The sequence below is a fragment of the Acartia tonsa genome, chromosome 13, assembly GCF_053477335.1.
Source record: "Acartia tonsa isolate MP-2025a chromosome 13, ASM5347733v1, whole genome shotgun sequence".
NCBI lineage: Eukaryota > Metazoa > Arthropoda > Copepoda > Calanoida > Acartiidae > Acartia > Acartia tonsa.
The window spans coordinates 14000554-14012914 of record NC_137272.1 but is presented as its reverse complement, the minus strand read 5'-3'; the positions used below and the strand labels follow the sequence as shown (position 1 = coordinate 14012914).

The window sequence follows — 12361 nt, the reverse complement described above, 5'->3', positions numbered from 1 at the left end:
TGAAAATATTTTTAACAAAACCGAACTAAGTAGCCATTACAAATTTCATTTTGGGACTTTCCTTCTAGGGGCTAGTTGAGCAAAAGACCCCAAAACACTAAAATTTTAAATTCTGAGCCTATTTTCAGAGATATTGAGATGATTTTTTTAATGAAAACATTTTTAACAAAACCGAACTAAGTAGCCAATACAAATTTCATTTTGGGACTTTCCTTCTATGGGCTAGTGGAGAAAAAGGCCCCCCAAACACTAAAATTTTAAGTTCTGAGCCTATTTTCAGAGATATTGTGACGATTTTTTTATTGAAAACATTTTTAACAAAACCGAACTAAGTAGCCATTACAAATTTCATTTTAGGACTTTCTTTCTATGGGCTAGTGGAGCAAAAGGCCCCCCAAACACTAAAATTTTAAGTTCTGAGCCTATTTTCAGAGATATTGAGATGATTTTTTTTAATGAAAACATTTTTAACAAAACCGAACTAAGTAGCCAATACAAATTTCATTTTGGAACTTTCCTTCCAGGGGCTAGTGGAGCAAAAGACCCCCAAACACTAAAATTTTATCTTCTGATTATTTATTTCAGTTATTTGAAAAAAAATTTCATTAAAAAAATCAGCAATATCTTTAAAAATAAGCTCAGAACTTAAAATTCTAGTGTTTGGGGGTCTTTCGCTCCACTAGTCCCTAGAAGGAAAGTCCCTAAATGAAATTTGCAATGGCTAGGTACTTAGTTTGGTTTTGTTAAAAATATTTTCATGTAAAAAAATCATCTCAATATCTCTAAAAATAGGCTCAGAACTTAAAATTTTAGGGTTTGGCGGTCTTTTGCTCCACTAGCCCCTAGAAGGAAAGTCCCAAAATGAAATTTGTAATGGCTACTTAGTTTGGTTTTGTTAAAAATATTTTTATTTAAAAAATCGTCTCAATATCTCTAAAAATAGGCTTAGAACTTAAAATTTCAGTGTTTGGGGGGCCTTTAGCTCCACTATTCCCTAGAAGGAAAGTCCCAAAATAAAATCTGTAATGGTTCCTTAATTCGGTTTTGTAAAAAATGTTTTCTTTAAAAAAATCATCTCATATCTCAAAAAATAGGCTCAGAACTTAAAATTTTAGTGTTTGGGGGGTCTTTTGCTTAACTAGCCCCTAGAAGGAAAGTTCCAAAATGAAATTTGTAATGGCTACTTAGTTCGGTTTTGTTAAAAATATGTTCATTTTAAAAAATCATCTCAATATCTCTAAAAATATGCTCAGAACTTAAAATTTCAGTGTCTGGGGGGCCTTTTGCTCCACTAGCCCCTAGAAGGAAAGTCCCAAAATGAAATTTGTATTGGCTACTTAGTTCGGTTTTGTTAAAAAGTGTTTTCATTAAAAAAGTCGTCTCAATATCTCTGAAAATAGGCTCAGAATTTAAAATTTTAGTGTTTTGGGGTCTTTTGCTCAACTAGCCCCTAGAAGGAAAGTCCCAAAATGAAATTTGTAATGGCTACTTAGTTCGGTTTTGTGAAAAAAGTTTTCATAAAAAAAATCATCTCAATATCTCTGAAAATAGGCTCAGAACTTAAAATTTTAGTGTTTGGGGGGCCTTATGCTCCACTAGCCCCTAGAAGGAAAGTCCCAAAATGAAATTTGTATTGGCTACTTAGTTCGGTTTTGTTAAAAAGTGTTTTCATTAAAAAAATCGTCTCAATATCTCTGAAAATAGGCTCAGAACTTAAAATTTTAGTGTTTGGGGGTCTTTTGCTCCACTAGCCCCTTTAAGGGAAAGTCCCAAAATGAAATTTTTAAAGTTTTACAGGTAGATCCAATCATATAAGAGCGCTTACAAAAAGAATTAGGTTGATAACTATAAAAACAAGCCCAAACGGCCAGGGCAAAATTTGGTACTAAATTTCATTTCCTATAACTGTACAAACTTCCCCCCCCCTTGTTTTAGTTTACCTAAAGAAAGCTCTTCGCTAGCTCCAAGATCTATTCTTCTCCTTGTGGGCGGTGATGGTAATGGTCGAGATCTCTTGGCGGGACTAAAATATGTTAATTTAGTTTCATTTCATTTCAGAAAGAACAAAAAGAAAGTTTAATTGACATGAAAGTTGTATTTCCCTCAAAGTGCCTAGCACAAAAACCATAGGTACCTATTTATAAAATAAATGAATCTAAATGGGGGGAGTGGGCGGGGTCCTCTGCTCGACTAGGCACCAACTGCAAAATAATTTCACAAATGAAAAGCTTTTCCCTCACGTCTATTTGTATTTTTTCTCCTTCCTAACATTTTAAATATTTTTCTAGGTACCAATTAAGGGAGTTTTTTAAATACTTTCCAATTAAATAAAATTATTACCCTTGATTAGCTGTAGGTGAAGAGACAGCTATCGGCGGAACTCGCGGCGATAAATCGCCGATAAAAGAACTGTCAATTGAACTGCTTCTAACGTGTCTAAATTGATCCATTCGTACAAAATGTTTCTAGTTTATGATCAAGTAAGAGGATTATGTATTAAAGGGTCTTAATTTTGATAAAGAATTACTGTAATATAAAGTAGTAAGGTTTTTGTGCCTGAATCGAGGTTAATTTTAGGCTATTAAATTGCAGATTTGAGTCTTCAGAAAGGTTTAAGCTACTTTCTTTTTTACTTTTCTTATCCTTTAACTATTGTACCACTATTAGTATGCTTGCTAGGGGCTGCTTGTTTTTTAACAAATAGTACCTCCTAATCCTTTCAAACTTTAATGTTTTTTTTTTATTGTATGAATAAAAACCTAGAAAATCTTCTTTCATTAAAAATCTGATGTTCACCGTCGGAAAAATGCTCCACATCCGTATCCTTTCGTCTATAAAAAATATATAAATTAATAACAGGAATTTTAAGGGTTAAGACAATGGACGATAAATTGATGTAAGACCCCAATAACAATTTCAAAATTAGCCTAAAGATTTAATGAAAAGTATCCAAAGTTTTTTAACTAACCAATTAGAACATGTAAATAAAACTTTTTAGGGCCCTACAGAATTATCTTTAAAAAAAAGTGGTCACCTTAAATTAACAGTTTTCCGTTCATATTGAAATCTTTCTGCCTGTCCCAAGCCAAGTTTTTCAAAATTGTCATAGTCACCGCCAATCTGAAAAAAAATTGTCATAAAAAGATCTAAAATATATTACTGATTTTGTATCAATGACAGGTCATGTCCATTTAAGATTTAGTTATGGAGTTTTGCAACAAAAAACTGGAGGCATAGCAGTTAGCACTGAAAAGGACCTAAGAAAGGATGAACTGGATATGGGGAGAAGCTGAAGCACATGGCAAGAATAGGACTTTATGACAGAGAGAGGCGCATAATCTGATTTCAAATACCTCCACTCTTCCCTCAGCTCCACAAATTTTAAGAAGGGTTATGCCCCAAAAATAAGTGGGCCCTCCTAGAAAACTAAAAAATAGTGTATGTATAAAAATACCTAATTGTTACAGAAATCATCATGACAAGTTTGAAATGAATAAAACAATTCTTACCTTAGCATATTTGTTGGAGTCTATTTCCCTGAGTGGCGCATCTCTTCTTGCCAACCTCCTGAAAATAAAGTTTGCTAATTACCATGGTTCTTAAGGGATAAGACATAAGTATACAAACCTTGTCTGTCGGCCCGGCCAGTCGGTAATGAAACAAAGACATAAATGTATATTTAAATTTTCTTTTTAATTTTTTGTGATCTTCTGTTCTAAAGTCCCTCTTTCTCGTCGTTTTACATTACTTTCTTTTCTATGAAAACTAAACTTAAAATATTTTTTTTTGTCCGTTTTTAATCCATAACTTTTTTGTGCTTAAATGTTATCATCCTTGTTTTCTTTTAATTCTATAATCTATCTATCTATCTGTTACCTAATAGCAGGTCTATATATATTCTTATCTACTATAATCTATCTATCTATCTTACAATGTATCTTTAGATTAGATTAGATTTATTATTCTTGGGTGTAACTGTACAACATACATACTATGTAATTGTATCCTACACTTCTATGTATCTTACTATCTATCTATCTATCTATCTTACTATGTATCTTACTATATATCTATCTATCTATTACCTAAGAGCAGGTCTATATCTATTCTTTTCCCCGTCCTCGTCCTCTGAACTTGAATCTGTGCATAAAACTTCGGAAACCTAAATATGATTTTATTTTGAAAAAAGTGCGCAGATAAGTTACCATTTCTCAAAGTCTAGTAGAATGCATATTTCACATGTAAACACAATAAGTTGCCAGTTCAACGTAACATAAATAGAAAGGATTGACAGGGACAAGACAATGGCTGATTAACCGTTGTACATCCCCAATGATGATGATACACAAATTTACCCCTTCTGAAGAATTAAGTGGTTGAGACGTTTTGGTAACTAAATTTTTTTATTTAACCAACCAAACAAAATTCAATAAAAGTTATTAAACCAACAAATAAGAAAACATTATTATAAAACTTTGGGGACTAGATAATGTAATAAACCTGATAGATAGCAAAAATTATTTTGTTATTTTACTGACATGACACAAATTAGAAATTGATGATTTTTAGTAATAATTTCGAAGATTTTTTGAATATAAAAATCAAAGGAAATCTGTATTTGTACCTGAACCCTGATTAATCCTTGAGATTGGCTGATTAGTCTAACAACCTCTCCATGTGGTAACCTAAAAATGACAATAAAAAAGTTAATGATCTCTATCAAATTAAGTATTACCCAGGGGTGTATATTCTGCACTAGATTTATTTTTTTTCCCCTGCTACAAAATTTTTTATTTTTCTTCCCCCCCTTGTTTTTTCTCACCAAGTAGGGGGAAAATGGAAAAATATTTAAAGAACTCTATATTTTATTTATTTTATTCCTCCTACCACACATTTTTAAAGTTTTTTTCACCAAGGAGGGGTGGGAAATGGAAAAAAATGTTTTTAGTTTTCTTAATTTCTACATTTTTTTCCCCTCCAACCACTTATTTTTAATTCCCCCCCCCCCCCTGAGCAGGGGATCCCATGGAGAATATACGCCCCTGGTATTACCTAAATAAATAATAAAGTTTAAATCTATCTACAGGAAAATCTAGCACAAAAAATCTCCCCCCCACCTTTATATTTTAATTGAAAATAGGAGGGGGTAGTTTTTTGACTTAGCCTAGAGGCTAGAGTAAATAAATACCTAGGTAAAAAATATACACATAATTAGAAATAAATATGTTTATTTTTCACGCGGATAATAAATATCATCTTACCTAGTAACATTTCTATTATTGACAGAGATAAGATTATCACCAGATTTCAAACCCGCCACCTCAGCAGGGCTGTCAGGTATCACAGAACTAAAAAAAAATGTTTGCACTAATATTTCCAAAGCAACTTTTAACATAGAAATTAAGTTTATTTCTTAAATACTTTTCATAGTTATATTTAAAATATATATTTATACAAGATATATTTACATTTCAGTAATTGGACTAATATATGCATTGTGAATGAGGCTATAGATGAATTCTTTATGTCAACCCCCATTGAAATAAATAAAATCACCCCTTCTGTAGATTGAAATAATAATAACCTTTTGTTTGAAATGTTTAGACACTACTCTAAAATTCAATTGAAATGCCCAAAGTTTATAAGCCAAAGTATGACTAAATGTGGTTATAAAACTTATTTTGGGTACCAGTGTACTTACCTTAATATACAAGGATGTTGACCGGAAAGTGTGAATCCAAAACCAAATCTCCCGCGTGCAATCTCGTAAGTCTTTGCCTCTCTAGGGTCATGACGGCAAATTAAGATATTATGCTTAGGTACCTATTGGTTAAAAAGTTTAGACACTGTTAGTTTGAACTTTCTATTAAAGATTATAACAAAAGTACTCGAGGTTTTTGAATAAACGAATATGTTTATTGGTATAAAAATTTGGGTACCAGCAAAAAATTATAGTCCAATGTCATCTCCCTTTAAAGAACTTCGGTAGGTATTTACAAAGTGAAAATCACATTAAGCATTTTTTCTGATAATTATGACTTTGTAAGAAAATTTTCACAAAAAAATATTTTGCCGTTCCTTTTGTCCAATTTTCTTCTTCTATTCTGCGCCCTTGGGCTGGGGGCACCACCCCCTCCTCCTTCATCCTTCCTACCACTATCTACGGGAGGTGCAGCCCCCGCACGGGTGGGGGGTGCCACCTGCCCCACCCCCTCTCCAGGATCAAGGCTCTCTCTGTCCATGGGATCCTGGCATTCTTTTTCTTTAGGTCTGCAAAAATATAAAAAAAAATAAACTTTTTTCTCTCACAGGGATAGCATCTATGACACAATTTTTTTTTTGACAGGGATGATAAAAAAAATGTTTGGCTTTAAATTTTTACGTCGGCCAAAGTGACAAAAACGTAAAAATTTTGGTTGAAAAGTTTGGGTACTAACAGTAAGGAACGATGTTCTCTACCACTCAGTTATACAACAACATCAATACCATTTGAAAATAATACAATTTCATATGATTATGCACTAAACAATAAACTGCAATTTAATTATTACATTAATAACAAGGATGATAACATTAATACTAGCACAACATTGGACATACTAAAATTGATTCTAAAAAATGAGCAATCTAATAAAAGTTTTAAGCTAATGTATATTAATCATAATAGAGAACTTTTTGATATAGAAAATTTTCTATTAACTAAAGAAAATCAAGGTATCACAATGACAATCTTGAATGGCAAAAATATACTTAAGGTGCTTTCCCTCAAAGTGCACAGCGAGCACTGATATCCCCCTTATTTTTGAAATAATTTCAATCGATTTTTCTAAATAGTGGGGTTATGGGGGGCAGATGTTTTTTAGTGCTCTATAGGCACTATGAGGTAAAGCACCTAAAATGCATGCAAAAAATTGTAAAAAAACCCGGTTTTTATCATGTTGTTTTTTAATAGAACAAAACAGAATGTAAAATTTCTCTTTGGCTTTTAGATTCAAACTCTTGAACTATCTCATCTATGTCATTATCCAGGTCTTCACTGAAAAACAAAAACATTAAAATGACAACATCCATAAAAGCACTAATATAAAAATGGATATAGAATATGTGGATATTGTGAGAGATTACCCCGATAAACAATTTCTTACAGCTGGCTAATATTATAATACCCCAAACCCCCTACTATGACTATCTTATTAATTCCCTACCTTGACCACGGAGGAATGTAGTAAACAATAACTGAGGACTATATATTAGCAACCTGACAGATGTTAAAGCTAGAATTAACAAATCTAGAACAGCCTTTGCCAGCTTGAACAAAATTTGGAATTCCAACAACATCTCCATTAAGACCAAGTTAAGACTTTTCAAGTCAAATGTTCTCTCTGTTTTGCTGTATGGGGCCGAAACTTGGTTCCTAAACACAGCAGTGGTCTCCAAGCTACAGACATATGTCAACAAATGTCTTAGGAGAATCCACAAGATCTTTTGGCCAAACAAGATCACAAATGCTGAGCTTTTAGAGCGCAGTGATATGTCATACATCAAACTGACAATAAAACAGAGAAAATGGAGATGGTTGGGGCACACTCTAAGGAAAGGGCATGATGATTTAACCAATCAAGCCTTGACTTGGGACCCCTTCACAGGAAAAAGGAAACCAGGTAGACCAAAAACAACCTGGAGGAGGGAATTCCTTGAGGAACTGAGAGAAAAGAATTTTTCATCTTTCAGTGGAGCCTCTACTGAGGCCCAATTCAAAGATAAATGGAGAACCATTGTGCGTGGGCTATGCTCTGGAAAGAAGAGATAAACGGCGATGATGATGATATATTAGCAACCTAAATTGACGACAAATTACCCTGACACAATATTCACGTATTCTATATCCATCAATGTAGATTAACAATAATATATATTTAATATCTATTATAGAGTTGCCACGTTTATGGAATTGAGTTTAAACGACATTAAAACCAACAAGTAAAAATAAACTTGCCAAAAATTCTGTAAAAAAGGCAAAAAAAAATAACTATGGACGTACAAACATTCTTGTAATGATTAGGTATTGAGTTGCTACCAACCTATTATTAAAAAAATGTTTTATTAGAAGTTTGTTTGTGGTATATATGGGATACGAGAAAATTATATATGTATGTATACCTGACTGAAAGTAGACTAGCAAGATCACAAAGAAGAAAAGCTCCAATAGTGGCATCCTAAATTTAATACAAATGTTTTAGAAAATACGGTGCTTTCCTTTAAAGTGCTCTCTTGAGCACTGAACCAGCCCCCCCTCCCCTCCCCTATGTACTAACAATAGATAGATTGATGAACAAAAGAAGGATAAACAGATGGATTATCAAATAGATAAATGGACAAACGGATGGAAAACTTCATTGATAAATATTTTAATAATAGATAGAGATAGGTCCGACCAACAACATTGATATTTAGATTGATGAATAGATGGATAGATAGATAGATAGAAGGATAGATAGGTGGATAGATAGAAGGAGAATGATATAAGTGGTTAACTCACAAACAAAATATGAATTTTAGATATTTATTCAGACATTACAAATTGTTTTGTGCATGTTTGCACTACTCAGATGTCAATATTAAGGATAGAAGGATAGATAAATAGATAGATGGACAGAAGGATAGATATATACCTCTGGATTATCAACAACATTCATATTAATGACGTGTACAGGCTCGTCGATTTGATAGATATTTAGATAGATAAATAGATGCATAGATAGTAAGAAGGATGGATAGATAGATACCTCTGGATTATCTACAACATTCATATTAATGACGTGTACAGGCTCGTCGATTTGATAGATATTTAGATAGATAAATAGATGCATAGATAGTAAGAAGGATGGGTAGATAGATACCTCTGGATTATCTACAACATTCATATTAATGACGTGTACAGGCTCATCGCTTTGGTTTCCCTTCTCACTAAAGTCAGCTAACACCTAAAAAAAAGCACCATTAGTCAGAAAGAGAGGGGAGTTGAGCTGGGTGTTCAAACGTTTCAACCACTAATTTTAATCTACAAAAAAGAGTAATTTTGTGTATCCTCATTGGGGAGGTACATCAATTTATTGGCCATTGTCTTATCCCTTTAGATCCCTGATTATTAATAGCGATGCTATAATGTACTTTGTCTATACGAAGCTTAAGTGTCGTACATCATTCAACCAATTAGAGCGCAGGTAGTTTCCAATCCACCTATCACAGATGTCAAAATTAATTTACTTAAATTTTATTTGAGCTTTTAAATAATGAATTATACAAAAAACGAATTTCTAACATTAAAATTCTTTTGTTCTCATATATCTTAATAACCATATTGGGAGGAAATGATTTTCTCAGCTACTTTCTTAACTTTTGGATGGTGTCATTTTTGTTTTGGTGAAAACGAGTCATTTAATGAATTCCAATTATGTAGAAAGAAAATAGTTTGAATAAATATTTATTTTAATCTAATGCTCAAATATATCAGTAGCGTTCATTCTTTCATCATCAGAATTCTGTTCACAAGAGAATCTTTATCCTGAATGCCTTCTTCTATTTCCTGTTTTATAGTTTCTTCAACATTCTTAGCATCCATGTTGAAGAAACTATAAAACAAGAAATAAAAGAAAAAAGTGGATCTTCATCTAGAGTTTCTTCTTATTTTACATCTTCTTTAACATCAGTTTCACCACAATCAACAAAACTTGTAGAAGCAGTAGATGAACTTATTTCGTTATTGGATTCCAAGATTTTGAGATGTCCTGTCTATTTGCTATGATTTAAAAGTTTTGAATTAGTGTAAATAGATTTTTGGCACATTTCACATTTCTATGGCTTCCTGATATTAAACAAGAACCTAATATTAAACAAGAACGTTACCTGGTCATAAACTTTTTCTTCAACTGTAAGAATAACGTCATATTTGTTTTTGGTTTCTTGAAATTTTTCAGGTCCCTTCTAAATAAAGAAAAAAGAGTTAATGAAGAACTTTATCCCAGCGTGTCGGAGCCGTTTAATTTGGATGCGGCTCCGGCTCCTACCTTAAAATTAATATATCAATTTTTGTTCATTATTGAATTTGATAAAATAAAAAAAATAATATAAAATATTTTGCTTTTATTTGATTAAAGCTATATAAAAGTAGAAGGATGTGTGTCTATTTGTTAGGTAACAATAGTTTTTCAGTTTATTTTATAGAAATAGACCGTTGCCAAATTAAAATATTACTTAAAATATCATTTTTAGCTAATCTGGAGCCGAAGCCGTTTTTAACGAAAAATACGGCTCCGGCTCCACCAAAAATATTGCGGCTCCGCGGTTCCGAAACGCTGCTTTATCCAAAGTAACATTATGTGCTTTCCTAAAAATGCCTAAAGAACCAGGGATCTAAAGGGACAATACAATGGCCAATTAATTGATGTTCATCCCCAAGATGACAAACATAATTACCCCTTCTGTAGAATAAAATTAGTGGTTGAAACGTTTGAACACTCAACTTCATAGAAGAACTAATCATAATTTAGTAGGAGTTCCAAAAGTTGTAATGAACTAGTGTAATGAACATCCCATTGTCCCCTCTCTCTCTCTGCACTGACACTCCGCCCCTCCCTTATTTTTAAAATAAATAGAAAATAAGAAGAGGAGAGGGGGGGGGGTTGTAGTTTTATAACTATACCTCCTCCCCCCCCTGCGGGGCTACCTAGCTCTAAATATACTTCGCTACTATAAATGGTTTAAACTTACTTTTATTCTACGATTTCTTTCCATAATGTGAAGCATACCATTTTTGGTGTAAAGCCCTTTGTCCTAAAAAAAATATTTATTTTATCATACTTTAAATAGAATAGATTTATTATTTTTAGATGGTCAATAATTCATAATATTTCGTCCATCTTAAAAAGAAATTTCTGTAAGACGAAAACTTTATTTATTTTTAATCTATAGATAACTGTCTTAGTACCTAATATGAATGAAATGAAAAAAAAACTACCTACCTACCCTTTCTTACCAAAATGTGTACATTTTCTAACCAATAACTAATATTGTTCAAAAACTGTTTTCCTATTAGTCCAAAAAGTGATTTGGGATCTAAAGTCCATTCACTAATTTTTTTTGAATAAATTTTGAATTAACCAACCTTAGTTTTGAGATCCGTGTATATTTCATCATAAGTTGTACCGAATGGATATTGATTTGGCTCTTTTTCAGATTTACCTAAAAAAAAATTTTATTGTATAAAAGTAACAAGATGTCTGAATGTGTGAGGTTCAGGACAGGTTATTAACTATTTTGGGGTAGGGTACCATCACCCAAGAGAAATCGCCAAAGGAAAAAAAATATGTTAGGATCCAAATTTTGGACAAGATACCTATCTCATTTGTTTAACAAAAATTTCAATCTACAAATCTGTAATTTTGTTAATCATCATTGGGGATGTTTGTATATCAAATTATCGTCTATTGTCAAATCCCTTAAGCTAACTGGAATTTTGAATTATTCCAGTTTGTCTTCCTAACTGATTAACATCCGGTGGATTAAACTGATTGTGGGGCCATACTATCTGCGAAAAACTGTCTATAATACGATTAATTACTGTTCTTTACCTGAAATTTTAATTTGAGCACCAGTACCATAGGAAGCAATGTTAATAATAGTTATTTATTTCATCGTATTATAGACAGCTTTCCGCGGATAGAATTACTTGGAACCGGTTGTAATCCAGCGGATATCAAATGGTTTCAAAGACATACTTGAATAATTTACATGGAATTTTAATTTTTGGAACCAGTACCATAGGAAGCAATTTTAATAATAGTTATTTATTTCATCGTATTTTAGACAGCTTTCCGCGAAACGTATGACTCAGAACCGGTTCTAATCCAGGGGATATCAAAAGGTTTCGAACCCTTACTGGAATAATTTACCTGGAATTTTAATTTGAGCTCCAGTACCATAGGAAGCAATGTTGAAACCTTTCTTTTGTAAAAATGAATGTGCTTCCATGCTCCTGAAATTAGATTTTAAATAAAAACTTATGGCCTGTAACTTTGGCCCATAAAAGCTAAATCAAGATTTATCTTTTTGACTTCGATTTCATTTTCGGCGAACAATTTTAAGAAAAAACAACAGATATGTGTTTTCAGAACGGCTCAGCAAAATCAATTCTAATAAAGCGAAAACGCGTCGGAAAGAAGAAAAAATTGTCAGTACCGCCAATTCCGCCGAAAATCATAGTATTTTATTTTGTTATCAACAGGTGCAAATCTAAGAGATTTTTTTTCAATTTCAGATACATTTATGGCGGTATTAGGTGGAAGCGACGGTTCACTCGCCG

General features: G+C 32.5%; 2 protein-coding genes across 2 annotated transcripts in view; both read right to left on the bottom strand.

Moving 5' to 3' along the window:
- The window catches only part of LOC145304400 (regulator of G-protein signaling loco-like), a 49259-nt gene extending 42952 nt beyond the window's left edge, over window positions 1-6307 (bottom strand). The window contains exons 1-10 of the mRNA XM_080146283.1: window positions 6081-6307; window positions 5702-5784; window positions 5262-5348; window positions 4625-4685; window positions 4086-4162; window positions 3510-3567; window positions 3035-3120; window positions 2760-2831; window positions 2341-2436; window positions 1941-2023 (exon numbers count right to left, since the gene is read on the bottom strand). Coding sequence (XP_080002409.1) covers window positions 1941-2023; window positions 2341-2436; window positions 2760-2831; window positions 3035-3120; window positions 3510-3567; window positions 4086-4162; window positions 4625-4685; window positions 5262-5348; window positions 5702-5784; window positions 6081-6242 — 865 coding nt within the window. The 5' untranslated portion in view covers window positions 6243-6307. The remainder of the gene's footprint in view (window positions 1-1940; window positions 2024-2340; window positions 2437-2759; window positions 2832-3034; window positions 3121-3509; window positions 3568-4085; window positions 4163-4624; window positions 4686-5261; window positions 5349-5701; window positions 5785-6080) is intronic.
- The window catches only part of LOC145304403 (RNA polymerase II subunit A C-terminal domain phosphatase SSU72-like), a 6388-nt gene continuing 284 nt past the window's right edge, over window positions 6258-12361 (bottom strand). The window contains exons 2-8 of the mRNA XM_080146285.1: window positions 11952-12034; window positions 11165-11241; window positions 10771-10833; window positions 9907-9984; window positions 8901-8984; window positions 8161-8216; window positions 6258-7036 (exon numbers count right to left, since the gene is read on the bottom strand). Coding sequence (XP_080002411.1) covers window positions 6946-7036; window positions 8161-8216; window positions 8901-8984; window positions 9907-9984; window positions 10771-10833; window positions 11165-11241; window positions 11952-12034 — 532 coding nt within the window. The 3' untranslated portion in view covers window positions 6258-6945. The remainder of the gene's footprint in view (window positions 7037-8160; window positions 8217-8900; window positions 8985-9906; window positions 9985-10770; window positions 10834-11164; window positions 11242-11951; window positions 12035-12361) is intronic.